The following is an 18,055-nucleotide window of genomic DNA, read 5'->3' on the forward strand; positions in this document are numbered from 1 at the left end:
TGAAATAATAATAATAGTAATTATTATATTATTATTAAAGTATTAATTTTTACAGTGAAATATTATAACAGTATCGTCTTTATTTTTAGTAGTATAGTAATATTAATAATAATAAAATATAGTAATGTTATTATTGTAATTAGTATTATTAAAATATTTTCAAATCATGATTTTTCCGATCAAGATTGTGATTAAAATTTAAAATGCAATTTTCCATGTTTCCTGTGCTTGTTTGTAGGGCTGCACAATTTGACTGAAAAATAATTATTTTAAAATAATAAATAATAATAATTATTATTATTATTAGTTGTTGTTAGTAGCAATAGTAGTAGTATTTCACTTTTCTATTGTAAATATTATTATTGTTATACAATTTTTCTTTATTTGTTGTACTAATTCTTTATATTCCTTTTCAGTGAAATATTACAATATTAATATTTATTTTTGTAGTAGTAGTAACAATAATAAATGTTTAATATTATCATTATAAATGCATTTACACCAGCCTAATACATTTCTTTCCCAAGTTAAACTAGGCAGTTTCTGAAGTATGATTTTCACATCCTTATTCAGCATGACCTGAATTTAAATGTACCGCTGTAAATCATAACTAGATCTCTGGAGATTTGAGGCCGTGTGTTTTTAATGCAGTATATGTCATGCTTGCGTGTCATTAATGCTGAGCCCCCTATTCAGCGAGTTCCCTGAGGAGAAGATTACGGTGTGGTCTGAATATTGCTTTATAAGAACAGGGTGCCAGAGACGTCAAGAGAAGCTCGAGCCGCGATGCAACATGGGAAAACGGCCCTGTGAGCTGTTTCTTTGGCATCCAGAGTGGAGAAGAGACAGTCTAAAGATCTTCCCAGACTCACAACAAAGAATCGGGACGTTTCGATTGCACAAGGCGCTTTGATTTTAAAACTAAAGACAGGTCCTCTATGTCTACGGCGATTCTGTGATCTGAATGGAATTTCCTTCATATAAAAGACCAGACAACTTCTCATGTTTCACGACATAACGATCGTTGATTGAAACACAGATGCAGAAACCAGTAGACTAGAATGCATTTATAAGCTGCATGTTACAGGGATTTCACCATGATTCTGAAGTTTTTAACACTAAGACAAGCAGAGATAGAACAACAGACAAAAAGGTAGATTGACATAACAATAGATAGGCAGAATGATTGAGTGACAGAATGATTGAGCAGTAGAACAATTGAGCAGAAATAGAAAGAAAGACAACAATAGAAAGAGCAATAGAGCAATAGGTATAGCGATAAAGATGATGATGATAGATAGAGGGATGGATAGAGCAACAGTAAAACAGGGGTGCGTTTTCCAAAAGCATCATTAGCTAACTATGTTTGCATGTTCCATTGAACTCAACCAGTAACAACAGAACATGTGACCATAGTTGCTTTTAGGAAATGCAGATCCGGCGACAAAATGATAGAGCGACAAAATGACAGATAGAGTGACAAAACAACACAGTGACAGATAGAGCGACAGATAGAGCGACAAAATGATAGAGCATTAAGTAGAGCGAAAGATAGAGCGATAAAACAAGAGATGGAGTGATATTGAGCGATAGAGCGACAAAAGTTGAGCCTCAGAGCAATGCATAGAGCGACTAAATGATAGTTAGAGCGATGATTAGATCGAGAAAAGACAACAGACAGACAGACAGATAGATAGATAATATACGCTATTAACCAGGCCTTTATCAAAGAATCTTTACAATCTGAGATCCATCTGCGCTTTAAAACAGGTGAGCAGTGTCACTCATCCCGCTGTGCGCTGATCTGAAAATTGCAAGTCATTGCATGCTTCGAATTTGCATTCATACGCCAATTCATGCATAATCCCTCAACACGGTCCACGGCATCGGACTTTGATCAGCGTGAGGCCTGCGAACGGAATGGACGCAATCAGATTTAATAAATAAAGACGGACAGGGTGAATCTGCATGAATTATCTGCCCTTTGAAGTCGCAACGGCCCCCCGGAGAAACATCCAGGTGTGAGACTTTCCAGTCCTCGCGTACCTGAGCGCTTGCAAGCTCGAAAACCACAGCCTAGCAACCGCACAGAATGAAACCGTGCCTGGGACTTTTTCAAGAATAGGGATAACACGCAGGGAATACGAGAAAAAAAAAAAAGTCTAGACGTCCTCTCAGAAAAACGCTTTCAACCCGAAACGCTCGATCTAAATGACAAAGAGATAAAAAAGCGCATTTAAAAGGATAAAGACTAAACCCCGCAAAAACAACGGCGAGCGACTGCAAGGCCATTCAGTGTGTTTTTGTGTCGCTGCCGCACGTGTTTGGATGCACAGCGCTGCTCCCACAGTTTTCTCCTTCCCATGGGCCTTCTAAAGGGGCAAAACACGGCTGTTGTGCCAACACGGACATCTATGCGAGGCTGGGAAGAGGAGGAGGGGCAGTCAGCGCTGACAGAAGTAAATAGCCTTCTCAGAGCGGTCGCTCCTATTGAGCTTTAATTAAAGCCGACCTCAGCTGGCGACCCCGCCATGACGAACCAGCGGGACTATTGCTATGACCCTGCCCTGCACGTCACCTCCATGCATCTTCACTCCACTGCACTGCGGTACGCACAGCACTCAGCTGCTGATACTAAGGCTGAGCAGTACATTGAATATCTAGCAAATATTCAACATTCATTTGTTGCAGAAACAAAATCATTTTTTATTTGCCCATTATGTTTCCTAAAAATCTCATCAATAGGCCATTTGGATTCACTGCCACGAATCAGTTCTTTCAAACTGTTTGATTCAATGAATGGGTTCAATGATTCATTAGCTTCATCACTTATGGTAATTTGCATGGTTTACATGTAATACTGATGCAAACATATACATTTTTCTTCCTTTACATTCCATTTTACTCCTTAAACACCAAAAAAAAAAAAAAAAAAAGACACCATAAAAGCTGGTTCATTGACTGGATTCACTGAATAGTATCAATGAATAACATAAAATAGCAAAAACAATTACAAACAGACATATTTTTTTGCTTTAAAAATTAAGATTTGAGTAAAATATGAATGATTATAACATATAGATCAAATTTAATTTAATTAAAACTGCCAAAAAAAGACCAAAAGAAAGTCCAAATAACTAATATACATATATTAGGGCTGTCAACGTTACCGCGTTAATACGGAGCCCGGCACGTCACCTGTAGGAGAAAAAAAAAACAATCCGTTTTGCAATCCGTCCTCTCAGTTTATAAACCGTAGTCACGAATTCTTAAACTGTTCCCTAGGTTTAACAAATCGTGCCCATGGATTAATAAACCGTACCCACGAATTTCCCATCCGTGCGCTCAGATTTTGTAAACCGTACACTGTGACTGACTTTGTAATTTGTTCCTCTTTTGTAAGTTGTTTTGGATAAAAGCTTCTTCTAAATGCATAAGTAACCTAAATGTATAATAATAATAATACAATTATTAATAAAATAATAGGGTGAAATCAGCTAAAATGGGATATCAGGATCGCAATAACTGATCTTGCATTGTTGCTTCAACATTTGTTGACATGTAACAATTTGTATTGGTCTGAGTTTAAGGCGGGCAGGGCAGAGTGTTACATGAAGCTCGTCAGAGAAATTGTACGGTAATTGAGCCTGACATAGAAAATTTCATTCATCACTAATAAGGGTACTAAAGCAATTATAAGTAAGCTTACCAACAAAGTAAAGGCTTATGAACAATGTTTTGACATGCTCTTTCAAATAAAAAAAAGTTTAATTTATAAAAGAAACTTTGATTTTTGTGAAAAAGGTCATTTTAGGTAGAAATGGCTGGTTAAGCTAAAACGGGCCATAATTTTCAGCTAAAATGGACTGCATACACACACACACACTTTTAAACAGAAATTGAGGGTGAAAATAGGTTTATAGGCCTACTGTAGATATGTATCCATACAAAATCTTAAGTCTTTAAAAAAAAAAAAAAAAAAAAAATACAAGCATACATACACATACATGAACACAAAAGACAGCAATGCACAGAACCACACACCTATACAACACGATCAGTTCATTTTTAATTGTATTGGTTAAATATTCATTCAACTTTCTGTTTAATGAAATACATTTATGGTGTTGCTATGGCACACTAAAGACAATACTGTCAATTTACTGTTAAAAATAAAATGATTTAAGCTGAAATTGCCCGTGTTGTTCTCTTTTTATATTGGCCCATTTTACCTGAATGTTGTGCCGTGGCTCAAGAAGGTACCTGCTGATACTCTAACTCTCATAATTTTACAACCTATACTTTTTCACATTTAAAAATATTAATATATTTAAGAGACCCATGCTAATTTATAAGAATATCATTAGATCTCCTGCATAGTTTATTTGATGGTATTAGAAGTAATTTACCAAAACGTGGCCCATTTTAGTTGACTTCACCCTAGTTATTATTATTATTATTATTTATAGGCTAAATAAATGAGTGCACTTAAGACAGTAAAATGTTTATCACAAAATAATTCCAAGAATGCTTTCTCTTTTTACAGTTTTGGAAATGTGTTTGTGCACTAGCTATTCATTCTTAACACGAATACTTATTTTGTTGATTTTATTATACTAAACTTTTCCCCCCAGAGCTAGATGTATGTTTCACTGTTAATGTTATTATTAACTAGGCCTATTATAACATAGCATTCAGTTAGAGAGCAAAGGAATGACAACATAACTGGTACATTATTTGTTTTATATTGCCTTTTACCTTCTCCTCTTGAAACTCTATTGTGTTTTTTTTTTGTTTTTTTTAAGAAAATTAAGGATATTTTCTATTCTTTTTAGCGTTTCTTTTAGGCTATAGGATAAAACACAGGCGGCTGTGTTTTATCCTATTGGTGATTAATGTAAAATAAATGCTAAAAAGAAGATTATTTTGTGAGTGCGGATCATGGTCTCATAGGCTACTATGAAAAATAATGTTTAATAAACACAATACAGTGCATCCCATACTTAAACAGGTGGCCTGGTTGAATCTGGCGGTGGGGGCGGGACCACAAATTTGTGAGTTTACAAACCCGTGTGAACGGATTGTGAATTTGTGGGTATGGATTCAAAAACCGAGGGTACGTTTACAAAATCTGAGCACACGGATTGGAAATTGAACTTATGAATACAGCCTTGATGAGCAAGAGACTCAAAATCAAAAACCTGATAAATAATTGACCTTGTTTTTGAATCTATAATATAGGCCTAACATATATTATCAAAACAAACTATTTCAACTGATAGAATAGAAACTGAAGCAAAACTTAAGCTGAGATCTGTAAGTTAAATAAAAAAAAACATGAACATGAATTCTTCTATAGCGGTCTAAACATGGTTATGAAGTGCAGTTTGTACAATACTCTTGTGTGTGATTGTACATCTTTCAGAGTTTTATTACCGTTCTTTGCCCATCCTCCGCTATTTCCAGCACTTAATCAAGCCACTCTTCTTTAATACATGAGGACGTTTTATTTCACATGTCATTGCGTTTGCAACCATTGAAGTATTGAGTTTCATTTGGTGCACATCGTTCTCTTTCTATGAAACCTGTAAACCGCATTCACCGGTTCTAACTCTGTCGTGACATCAGCTCTATAGCGGTTTGCCCGAGCATTGCTATTATTTTCCTTTTACTGGCGGCATTCAATCAAATGGCTTCCCAACTCATTTTTGTGTGTGCGAGGTACATTATTTCTTCTGCGCAGTCGCGCGCGCGCTCAGCTTAGAGGGAATATTGCATGGGAGCCCTGTATTTAAGGTAGCCCGTCGGGCAGGGCAGTGATACCTTTTGGTAGCCCGACTGGAAGACGCAATAGCCCCGGGACGTCGGGCTAGCGATTTTGCGAGCCCTGCTCTGACAATCTACTGTCCTCAGGAGACTGACACAGAATTACAGATGCTACACAGCAAGATGCAAACCTCTGACCAGCACCAAAAATAGAAAGACAAGATTAGAGTTTGAGCCAGAAGAGTTTTGGAACTGTGTTTATGAGACAAAGTTCTCATAAAGATGAACCTCTATCTAAATGATGGGAAAGCAAAAATGTGGAGAAAAAAAGGGAACTGCAATGATCCCAAGCATACAGCCTCATCTGTAAAGCATGGTGGAGGTGGTGTCATGGCATGGGCATGCATGGCTGCCTCTGAAACAGGCCCTCTCAACTTTACTGATGACTTAATGTATGATGACAGTAGCAGAATGAATTTTGAAGGGTACAAAACCATCTTGCCTACCAATATTCAAGAAAATGCCACCAAATTCATTGGGAAGTGCTTCATATTGCATCAGGAGAATGACCCAAAACACCCTGCCAGTTCAGTCAAGGAATTTATAAGGGCAAAGAAATGGAAAGTCTTAGATTGCCCAAGTCAATCTCCAGATTTAAATCTGATTGAACATGAACTTCACCAGCTGGAGAGGAGAGTAAAGGCAGAAACTCCCCAAAACAAGCAACAATTGGAATTGGCTGCATTAAAGGCTGGGAAAAGTATTTCAAAGGATGAGAGCAAGAGTCTGGTGATGTCTATGGGTCACAGACTCACTGCTGTGATTGTGTGCAAGGGATCTGCAACTAAATAATAGCTTTTAATCTTTTATATCTGCCTTATGTTCAACTGTCCCAATACTTATGCTCACATCAATGAGTGGGATGAACTCTAAAAGTGCTGTTCTTTTTATTTGCTAAAACATGTTTGTGTTGAAACGGCTAATAATAAAATGTGGCATTCTGTAGTTTTGTCTCATATTCATCTTTTAATCATGTTTGCAAATGTCTTGACTCCACAGCCAACAGAGCAATTTTGTCTTTACTGTTCCAATACTTATGAAGGGCACTGTATTTATAATACAACAATAAAATGCTATTCCAATCTGCAAAATCAAACATTATCTCACGGCTGAAAAAAAATAAATAAAAATCATTAATCAAAAATTAGTCATACCGCCCAGCTTGGACACCAAGTCCTCTTATGATGAGAGGTAAACTGAAAACATACTGAATATGCATCTCTGCGTGCACAAACACTTCAAACGATGCATAAATACAGCTAAAACACTGATGTCTCAAGACTTTCAGCGTCCTTGAGCTCTCACAGGAGAATGCTGATGAAGCGACACTCGTCTGCGTTCATTTGCCTTCTCTTCACATTCATCACTCGCCGTGGCCTCTCATAAAGGGTTGAGAGGCGTCTGAGTGTGTGACGAAGAGGAAAAACATCAACAGCTTTCAAATCAACACAAGGACTTACAACAAGTTTATCATTCTGCCTCTCTTGCCTGGCTGTCGGCTGTGAAGTACTGGCTCATTGAGCAAGTTTCCCCACAAAAAGGCCATTTTAATGTCTACTGTCTTTTCCTGACATATACAGTAAGGGAGGTTCAGAGCTGTAAACACAAGTCCAGATTACAAAAAACAAATGCTTAGAAATGTCTGAATCTCATTCATTAGATCAAGTTCATTATTCAATCATTCATACTATATCAGTGATAGCTCAAATCATGCCTCTTTTTAAGATAGGAGTACTGTTATGTTTCAAAATAATCAGACTTTGGTTTTTGCCATGGAATATGGTAAAACTGACTATTAAATAGCATTAATAATGTTCAAAAGTTTTGGGTTGATAAGATATTTGAAAAGAAGTCTTTTCTGCTCACCAAGGCTGCATTTATTCGATCAAAAATACAGTAAAAACAGTAATATTGTAAAATATTATTACAAATCAAAATAACTTTTCTATTTGAATATGTTTTAAAAACTGTATTTAATACTGTGATCAAAGCTGAATTTTCAGCATCGTTACTCCAGTCACATGATCCTTCAGAAATTCTTCTAATATGCAGATCTGCTACTCAAGAAACATTTCTGATTATTAATGTTGAAAAGAGTAACATTTTTTGGAAAACAGTATTTTTCAGGACTCTTTGATGAACAGAAAAATGCAAAATAACAGCATTAATTTGAAATATAAATGTTTTGTAACATGATACATGTCTTAACTGTGACTTTTGGTCAATTTATTGCATCCTGGCTCAAAAAATTTCTAAAAAAAACAAAAAAAAAAAAACAGAATGAGACCAATCACAACACCTTAGCAACTGCCTAGCAACACCTTATCAACCAATCAGAGAACTGGAACTCAAATACTAGGAAAGTTTGAACGTCGCTTTGAAAAATCTACTTTATAGCTACATTTTTACTCTGTATGAACTATTGTATAATTTCTATCAATTTTTTGTTTTATTTTAATTGAATCGAATAGTTCAATTTATTGAAGGAACATCTGAGACAAAGTTTATACTCAATCAAGTCCCTGAAATATAAAAGAGAAACTAAAGTTTTCTTGTGGGCAATGTCATAACTTCATATTTGTTTGTTTAATTGTGTTTTTATGAGACTATTGGCAGAAACGCTCTGCATGTGCGTAACGGGGCAAATCTGCAGTGTTTCAGGCCTGTAAAGTCGGTGGAATGTTGCTGTTATTGCAGTTATTGTCCTCGCAGCACAAGTTTGCCGTTGAACCCGTCCAGGATTTCCACAACAAAACAGCAGTTCGGCCCCACACCCACTACTTCCTCCTATTCTGCTCCAAAAGGAAGCACAGCCTCTCTGATACAGAGATCTCTGTCTGCTGGTTCCCACAAAACTTCCTCGGCTAGATTCCGAGCGCTGCACTTGTGGCGTTGGTTAGTTCGAACACTCCCCGGCGTGTCTCAGAGGAGCCCGCTGCTCATAAAGACAAGAATTTCACACATTTTGGTTGAGTAAAATGGAACCCATGTTTCTGCCCTTTTCTCTGTGCCAAACGAGAACGTCCCGCCTCCGTGCAGCAAATGAAAAGTCAGAAAGCAGAAGACAGGCAGCTGTGCATGCAGAGGTTAATGTTCCTCGCTGGGTTTGGGTTTTGCCACATGTGCTTTGGGCCGGGGAGGAGAGGACTGTGTGGTCAGAGTGAGACCAAACCAAAGTACCACTCACGTCTGCGCAAAACGCTTTCTCAGAGCGTTGAGGCAGTTTACGGATGAGAAAAAGCCCATATTAATATCCTCAGTTCTTATTAAAGCCAACATGTTTGCGTGATTACAAAATACTTACGACTAGAGCTGTTAAGATTGCACACGTGTGCGTCGCCCGCTTCAAAGTAGAACAAAAACTTGATTTCGACAAACAACCTAATTTGTTATAATACAAATATGCTGTCTGAAATTTTTATCCAAAGCAACTTATGATACACTAATTTCAGGTGCAGTACCAATTTACGAACACTAAAGTCACCAGATATGAGCACGATATCAACATTTCTACAGTTATTTTGTCACACATAGTGTGCAACATTTCTATTAGCAGCATAGAACTAACCATTGGGCTACAAATATCCTATATGAGACGTAAGGAAGAAGCCTTTTCGGCTGCATTTATTTAATCAAAAATACAGTAAAATCAGTAATATTCTGAAATATTTTTGCCATTTAAAATAAAGTACTTTCTATTTAAATATATTCTAAAATATAATTTATTTCTGTGATCAAATCTGAATTTTCAGCATCATTACTCCAGTCTTCAGTGTCACGTGATCCTTCAGAAATCATTCTAATATGCTGATTTTTCAACTCAAGTAACATTTCTTATTGTAAATGTTGAAAACAGTTGTGCTGCTTCATATTTTGGTGTAAACTATTCTTTTTGATTCTTGAATAGAAAGTTTAAAAGAACAGCGTTAATTTGAAATTGCAATATTTGCAAAATTATAAATGTCCTCACTTTCACTTTTGATCAGTGTAATGCATCCTTGCTGAATAAAAGTATTAACATCTTACAGACCCCGAACTTTTGAACATTGTAACGACTTGCAGTCAAACAAAAAGGGTTTTCAATAGCATATACTGATGTAAATGATGGCAAGTTATATGCATACTAATTGCTTAAATGAATCGAAAACTTATTTTACACGATATGCACACAAATTAATAACAGAAACATTTAGAATTTATTAAAACAGGCATTAACTAATTATAATAATCTCAATATGGACAAATATAGGTTTAAATACCAGTTTATCTATAACTAGAAATCTAAGAAATATTACGTATTGGATCTGTAGGAGTTAAAATGAAAACAAGCCAGAACTGCAACTGATGATATAAAGCTAGTAAATAATGTGACACATACATGTTTAGTGCAACTGCGTCAGAAACTGATAACAACTTGAAGTTAAAGGTTTTCAATGGCAAATACTGATGCAAATTATATACATTAACTGCTATAATGAATCAAATACTTTGCATAATATGCACAAAAAAACAAAAGGTTTTCACCAATGCTAATAATATCAATATGGCCAAATATCATCCAATTAAACATATTTTGTGGGAACTATGCCAGAAACCGAATCCACCTAATCAAAATCTCGCTATATAATTAATCTAGTTTAATACATAGTAGCTTTAAGAGAGCATACAGCAAAAAATCCTGTGTTGTTTGTTAGTAAGTCTATCACAGCGTGCCCTTTTCCCGTTGCCAAGAGCAGACGAGCTCCTGCCGCAAGGCCACTACTGTGATCATTTTTCAGATGCTGACTTTGCCGTGATGTTCTGCTGTGAGTGCCTGTTAACATCACAGCTGAGAAATGTTAAGCAAAGAGGCGATTTGGCAAAATCTCAAGCTCTCGGCTCGCTGTACCTGCAATGAATGCTAAAAGAAGAAACAAACAAACGGAAATCAGAGATGGTCTAGAGTAGTACAGAGCACATGAAGACGATGACCGAAGAACGAGGGACGTCTTCACCTGTAACCTGGAAAAGAAGACACAAAGCCCCGCCCATACGCTCACCTTCGGCCATTTAGGGTTAAGGAGGCGGGCTTTGACTGCGTCGTCCAGGGCGGTCTGGTACTGGCCCAGTTTGAGGTGGGCGGCCGAGCGGTTGCTGTACAGGATGCAGTTCTGTGGGTCGGCACGCAAGGCCTCGCCATACAGCTTCACGGCCGTCTGGAAGTCTCCCAGCTGGCAGGCCTCGTTGCTTTGCTGCACCTTCTCCATGAACTCTGCCTTGCTGAGGCCCGGGCCATCGGCGGCGGCGTGCATGGCCCTGCCCAGCGCTCGCAGTCCAAACAGACCAAACTACCCAGGAAGAAACACATCAGAGAGACGCATTAGTGTTTTTAAGACATTCAAAACAAGCTCTTTACTCAGCAAGAATGCATTAAATTTATCAGAAATTACATAAAGACATTTATAATGTTATAAAAGATTTCAATTTCAAATAAAGAATCCTGAAAATCTTTTTTTCCACAAAAATATGAAACTGGTTTCAACATTGATAATAATCAGAAATATTTCTTGAGCAGCAAATCAGCATATTAGAGTGATTTCTGAAGGATCATGTGACACTGAAGACTGGAGTATGATGATGCTGAAAATTCAGCTTTGCATCACAGGAATAAATTACATTTTATGATATAGTCACATAGAAAACCGCTATTTTAAATTAAAATAATATTTCACAATATTACTGTTTTTACTATAGTTTTGAATAAAGAAAGTGCAACTTTGGAGCATATAAAAAAAATAAAAAAAAAACACTTACCGACCCCAACATTTTGAACAATAGTGTACCATGAAGAAAAACTTTCAAAATACTGAAATTAAACTCCAAATTTTTTTTTGATGAATAGAAAATTTAAAAGAACAGCATTTATTTGAAATATATTTTTTTATAACATTATAAATGTATTTATCACTTTTGAGCACTTCAATGCATCCTCAATAAATAAATGCAATAACCTCTTTTTAATTAATTAATAATAATAATAATAATAATAAATTTGAACAGTTGAGCATCACAACTTGTAGTAGAACAAAGGGTTTTCAATGACAAACACTGATGTAAATAATGGCAAATAATATGTACACTTATTGTTCAAATGAATTAAACACGTATTTTTTGTGCTGTCAAACGATTAATCGCATCCAAAATAAAAGTTATTGTTTACATAATATGTGTGTGTGTACGGTGTATATTTATTATGTATATATAAATACACACACAGACACACGCATGTATATATTTCAGAAAAATGTTATTTTTGTATATTAAATATATTTATTTATAATATAAATTATATGAATATAAATATGTAAATATTTCCAAAACATATACTGTATGTGTGTATTTATATATACACACATCATAAATATACACAGAACACACACATATATTATGCAAACAAAAACTTATTTTGGATGTGATTAATCATTTGACAGCACTACTTATTTTACAATATGCACGCAAAATAATAAAAGAAGATTTGTAATTTATTGACAAGAAGAAACTAATGCAGCAAGGTTCTCACCAGTGCTTCTACGTAATTTCAATTTGGTCAAATATCGTCTAATTAGCCAACAAAAGCAGTTTATCTGTGACCAGCAATGACTGAAGAATCTAACAAACATTACGTAGGTCATCTGTTAGGAAATAAGCACGATGATCCAGAACTGCAACTCATCATATAAAGCTAGTAAATAATATCAGACGTACATGTTTTGTGGGAGTCATTAAGTGGGAGTCATTGTAGCGGTGAGAGAAAAGCCACGATTCGATGACACCCACATTTACATATCAACACCTTGACACGCCCATGAACATGCATTAAGCCAATCATAGGAGCAGTTATTTGCATGAAGTCTTAAAAGCACAGCCTAAGTGTGATCAATTGTTTTTGGTGCATCTTGACTGATATTATAAGAATGGGAAGAAAACAGAACACGACCCATTTAAATAGAAACAATGCTGACTCATGTCACCTTCAGCTCACTTCTATGCCTGCATTTGTAGGGTTTAACATGTAGCAAAGCAGCTTTGCAGGGTTTTAGGATTATATTGGCAGGGGCAAGCACAAAGCGATCACAGAGGAAACCTTCTTCTTAATCTCTTTGGGAGTATGAAGGAAACCCTTGAAAAAAAACACAAAGCTCAACTGTGCAGCCCTTCTGAAAGGCTGCAAGAACAGGCCATGAAACTGAAAGTCACAACAGCACACACACTACTACAGAAATACTAGATGAATACAAATCAACCTCCATAAAACCAAGGATTTAATCTTACCCAAAATGTACAAATGGGTGACAAAAATCCTTAAAAACATATGACGTTATATCTGATAACTGATTTGATGAGCGATTTCAATTCAGTTGCCAATGTATTTGTAATGCTTTTCCACAATACATATTGTTCCAAAGTATTATTCTGAGATGTTTATGTACATAAGGAAGAAACCTTGAGAGGACATTATACTGTATTTGATGCATTCATAAATGCTCAAGCAGATACGTTTGGTTTGTCTCTTCTGCTCACCAAGGCTGCATTTATTAGATAAATGAAAAAATCTGTAAAAACAGTAATATTCTGAAATATTATTACGAATTTAAAAAACACTTTTTAGGTGATTTATTCTTGTGATCAAAGCTGAATTTTCAGCATCATACTCTAGTCTTCAGTGTCACATGATCCTTCAGAAATCATTCTAATATGCTGATCTGCTGCTCATTATAGCATTATAAATGTCTTTACTGTCAATTCGGATCAATTTAATGCATCCTTGGTGAATAAAAGTTAAGTAACATTAAGTTAAGAAAACAGTAATGTATATAATATCAGTTCTAATATTGACTAATTTGTTCATAAACATGATGCTGATGATAATTATATAGTATAAATATTTTGCATACGCAAACATAATGAATTTGTTATGCATGACATTTGATGTGACAAGCACATACAATGAATTTGTAAATCTGTACAATTTTCCCTGTTTTCAACAAAAATTGCATGTTTTAAGTGATAATCAAGCATTAAAACATTATAAACTGTACAGCTGGATAAGCAATTAAGATTTTTGAAACCATGTTTAAACTTAAATTAAGCCATTATTCCAAATTTGAGCTTAATCAGAAGAATATATTTATTAATTTTATATTCATTTATACTGATGATAGAATGGCAATTATAGCTGATATGGTGAAGATTGCCTCTATGTGCATCAAAGACTCAGTAAGTGAGAACAGCAAAACAACGGAAAATATCTAATTCAAAGAACCGCAAAGAAGAAATTGAAGAAAAATGGGTTAAAATTGCTAAAGCTATTTCTTTCAAAATAATATCATATATTCCAAAGCCACAACGCCGACATCAGGCCGTGCTCATTGTTTTGGCTGTGAGGTCAGTTCCTCTGGGAGACACACACCAGTGGCTCCTGCTGACTTCAGAGAATGCAGGAAATTTATGACTAGCCACCTAAGAGCTTCACATCTGGAGAATTCCCAAGAGCGACAGGGAAAAACAGGGAGGGGATGGAGACGGAGAGAAAGTAAAACGGCAGGCGAAGAAAGCCACTCCAGCCTGTAATCTCACACACAGGCCACACCCCTCTTCCCTTCTGCAGGAATTCTGGGATAGCACAGCAGGATAATTACTTCCAGAGAGGCCAAAAGGAAGAGCCAGAGCGCTAGAACGACAGCATGAAAGAAGGAGAGAAACGAAAACGGGCAGGACGAAACAGCGCATCAGTTGAAAGGAAACCGAGTGCAAATAGAAGCACAGAAATGCGAAAGAAGCTGAATTTTGTAATGATTTACAACATCAAGAAGCAAAACCACTGAACAACAGAGAGGAATAGAAAAGAAAAATAGTGTGTTCAGCTCCTCCGAGAGACTCTAAAGCAAGAAAACAGGGTCAGAAAGAGAAGTTCACCAAACCTGATGAGCCGCCCACATCGACAGCATTTAAAGGCAGCATTTACTCGCCTATGTAATAAGCAGGCAAACACATTATACCTCCTCCTAAAATACCTTATTTCAGCCAAAATCTAAGGCAGTAATATGTGCTTCCCAGACAATTTCAATCCCAGAATGACACTGCAACAAGCTCTATGAATCCAAAATGAATCCAAGATGTACACAAATATATTATATGTTGATGATTACAAATATATCTTATTTAGCAGCACTGGAAAGTCATGATAAAATACACAATATTCAACCCTGTATTGTGTGTGTAATGTTAGCTTAGCAACACATTAATGCTAAATTTGAATCAATTGTGAGTCAAGTGTTTCATGTGAAGAGCTCAGTTTGCGTGGCACATATTTCAAAGTGATTGGACTTTTGATTTTTCACCTGCATTGCAAGAAATTTGGTGTAGAAACATGTTTCACTTAGAAATTGCAAGTAAATGTCAATTACAAGAAAAATAGCAAGTATTATCCTGTAAAACATATCCCAATAAGCTTTTGTTTTATTTCCAACTTAAAAAAAAAAAAAAAAAATTTTTACAATACGGTGGACGGTGAAATGGATAAAATAACCTTACAATAAAACCTTAACATCACCAAAAATGGTAAAAAAATAAAAATAAAAAAAAAATCCTGTTTTTCCCTAATTTACATTTTTATGTTATTATGTCAGTACTTGTATATTTGCATATCAATCATTAAATATTTTTTTATTATTAGTATTATTTTTTTATTATAATTATTTTATTTTATTATTTATATTCATATTTGGGATTGTTTTTTTGGGGTGGGTTTTAAAAGTTAAAAGAAGTGCTTTCATGCCACAAAATAAATAAAACCATTAAATTAAATTATATCAGAAATTGTCATATAAATACACATATATACAGCTATTATTATCCAGAACATACATACAATCACATTATATAATTCAATTAATGTCAACCACATAAAACATGCACACATTTGTATTTGTACAGTTCAATAGCCTTTTTCATGTCAAACATCTAATTAGGATTAAATCATTTCTCCATGGGATGGCCTCATGAGTCACAGATTAATGAGCCAAATTCTCAATTAAAAATTCAAAGTCAAGTATGAAAGTCAACAAAAAAAAGAAGCAGAAATGTTTTTCACACAATGGAACCAGAGTCAATTAATGCTTCTTTTAGCACTCCGATTGTCGTTTTGCAAATTCAGTTCTGTGGTGTTGTTGAACGTGTCCTATTGTTCTGAAGCTTCAGGAAAGTCTGGCGAGATCTACATCCACCCCGTCCAGGGCCAGACACAGATAACAGTGTTAGCCGTATTTATGTTGGCCGCTGTCTATATGGGCAGATAATGAGAGCCTTGGTGGAGGTAATTCTGAACAGACAGATTTCCCGCGTCGGTGCAGAGATGGAGCCGGTGGTCATCTTCATCTTCAGCTGAGACAACAGAGCGAAGACCTCACAATGTAGATCAGCACAAGCACACGTAACATATGGAGCACATGTACAACTCCAGCTTCATCCGACAGTCCAAAAATAACAGCCGTGAACTGACCACACACGTAATAATCGACAGGCTGAATGTAGTCACGGGCTTCTCACTGATCTCTGGACACGGACTAATTCCATTAGTGATTTGATTGATTATCATCGAGAGAACGTCAAGACGGCACCAAATCTGAGCTCATGGTGGTCACGACCCAAACCAGCACTGTCAAATAACGATCTTAGAATAACATCACTATCGAATGCACTTTCAATGATTTATGAAAATATGACATTTTCATTTTGAAAATAAAGGGTTCAAAAAGACAAGCTGCAAAAATGTCTCCTTTTAATCATTTGGATATCAGAAAAACAAATATGAAAATAAATTTAGTTATTTAATCAACTCCATAATCATTTAGACTCAAGTTTATAATAATGAAGATACTATTTATTTATATTTAATTATGTTCATATATTTTTATTTTTATATTCATTTTTAATATTTTTAGTATTTCATTTTAGTTATATATTTATATTTTTTGTTGCATTTATATTTTATGTTCACTTATGCTCACCAAGGTTGCAATCATTTGCTTAAAAATACAGTAAAGTCATGGTGTAGTTGCGCTTCGGGTGTCCCGAGATCGAATGCGGCCTTGTGGACCTTTCCCGTTCCCACCCTCCATCTCGCTCTCCCATTCATTTCCTGTCATATCTATACTGTCCTGTCATAGAAAAAAAATGCAAAAATGCCCAAAATAAATTTAAAAAATACAGTAAAAATGTGAGATATTATTTCAATTTAAAATAACTGTTTTAAATTTTAATATATTGTAAAATGTAATTTATACCTGTGATCAAAGCAGAATTTTCAGCATCATTACTCCAGTCTTCAGAGTCACATAATCCTTCAGAAAACATTCTAATATACTGATATGCTGCTCAAGAAACATTTATTATTTTTATCAATGTTGAAAACAGTTATGCTGCTTCATATTTTGGTGGAAACTATGATACAGTCTTTTTTTCAGGATTTTTTTAAAAAAGTCAGCATTTATGTCTTTGCTGTCCCATTTAATGAATCATTGCTGAATATATGTATTAAACAAATAAATAAATATAAATGTGCATGTATATATAAGAGCTGATAAAATGTAAAAACTGTAACTTGAATGCAATGTATGTCGCTTTGGATAAAAGCGTCTGCTAAATGCATAAATCTAAAATATATTTTTTTTTTCCTTTTTTTTTTTAAATCCTTAACATAATTTATACACGTACTAGCTAAGCTACTGCAGAATAAATTAATGTGAATGCTAAGTGAAAGTTATCTCCAGATATTATAGCCTCGTTAAAATAATCTTTATTAAAACAGAACAATAATGCAATAATTAACAATGATGTTCTGGGCCGGTCCAAATAATATACATATACTAAATCTGACCTCTGTTTATGCATATCATAAACACAGGCACAATAGACACTGAGGACAATGCTTTAAAGGCACTAACACAGTGTGTGTTTGTTATTAGTAACAGCACAGGGTCAGCCAGAGAACCAAGTGTGGTGTGAAAATTGATTTGGGTAAAATATATAAAGGTTATTTTCCCCTCCTTTCATGTTCTTCCTGTCTGATCACCGCTCACTTCAAACAGCTGAGCTGACGCTTAAACTCAAACTAAAAACAACAGACGCTAACATCAGCATGCAAACAAGGCCTTTTAACCTGTCTAGAGCCGACACAGGCCATGACAAT

At 35.4% G+C, this 18,055-nt stretch overlaps 1 protein-coding gene across 1 annotated transcript in view; it reads right to left on the reverse strand.

Annotated features, from left to right (window-relative positions):
* LOC306865726 (tetratricopeptide repeat protein 28-like) overlaps positions 1-18,055 on the reverse strand; it is a 283,922-nt gene that overhangs the window by 261,563 nt on the left and 4,304 nt on the right. Inside the window, exon 2 of the mRNA XM_079410488.1 lies at positions 10,866-11,153. Within this exon, the coding sequence (XP_079266614.1) occupies positions 10,866-11,153 (288 nt within the window). The remainder of the gene's footprint in view (positions 1-10,865; positions 11,154-18,055) is intronic.

Source organism: Barbus barbus, assembly GCF_936440315.1.
Source record: "Barbus barbus genome assembly, chromosome: 47".
NCBI classification, from domain to species: domain Eukaryota; kingdom Metazoa; phylum Chordata; class Actinopteri; order Cypriniformes; family Cyprinidae; genus Barbus; species Barbus barbus.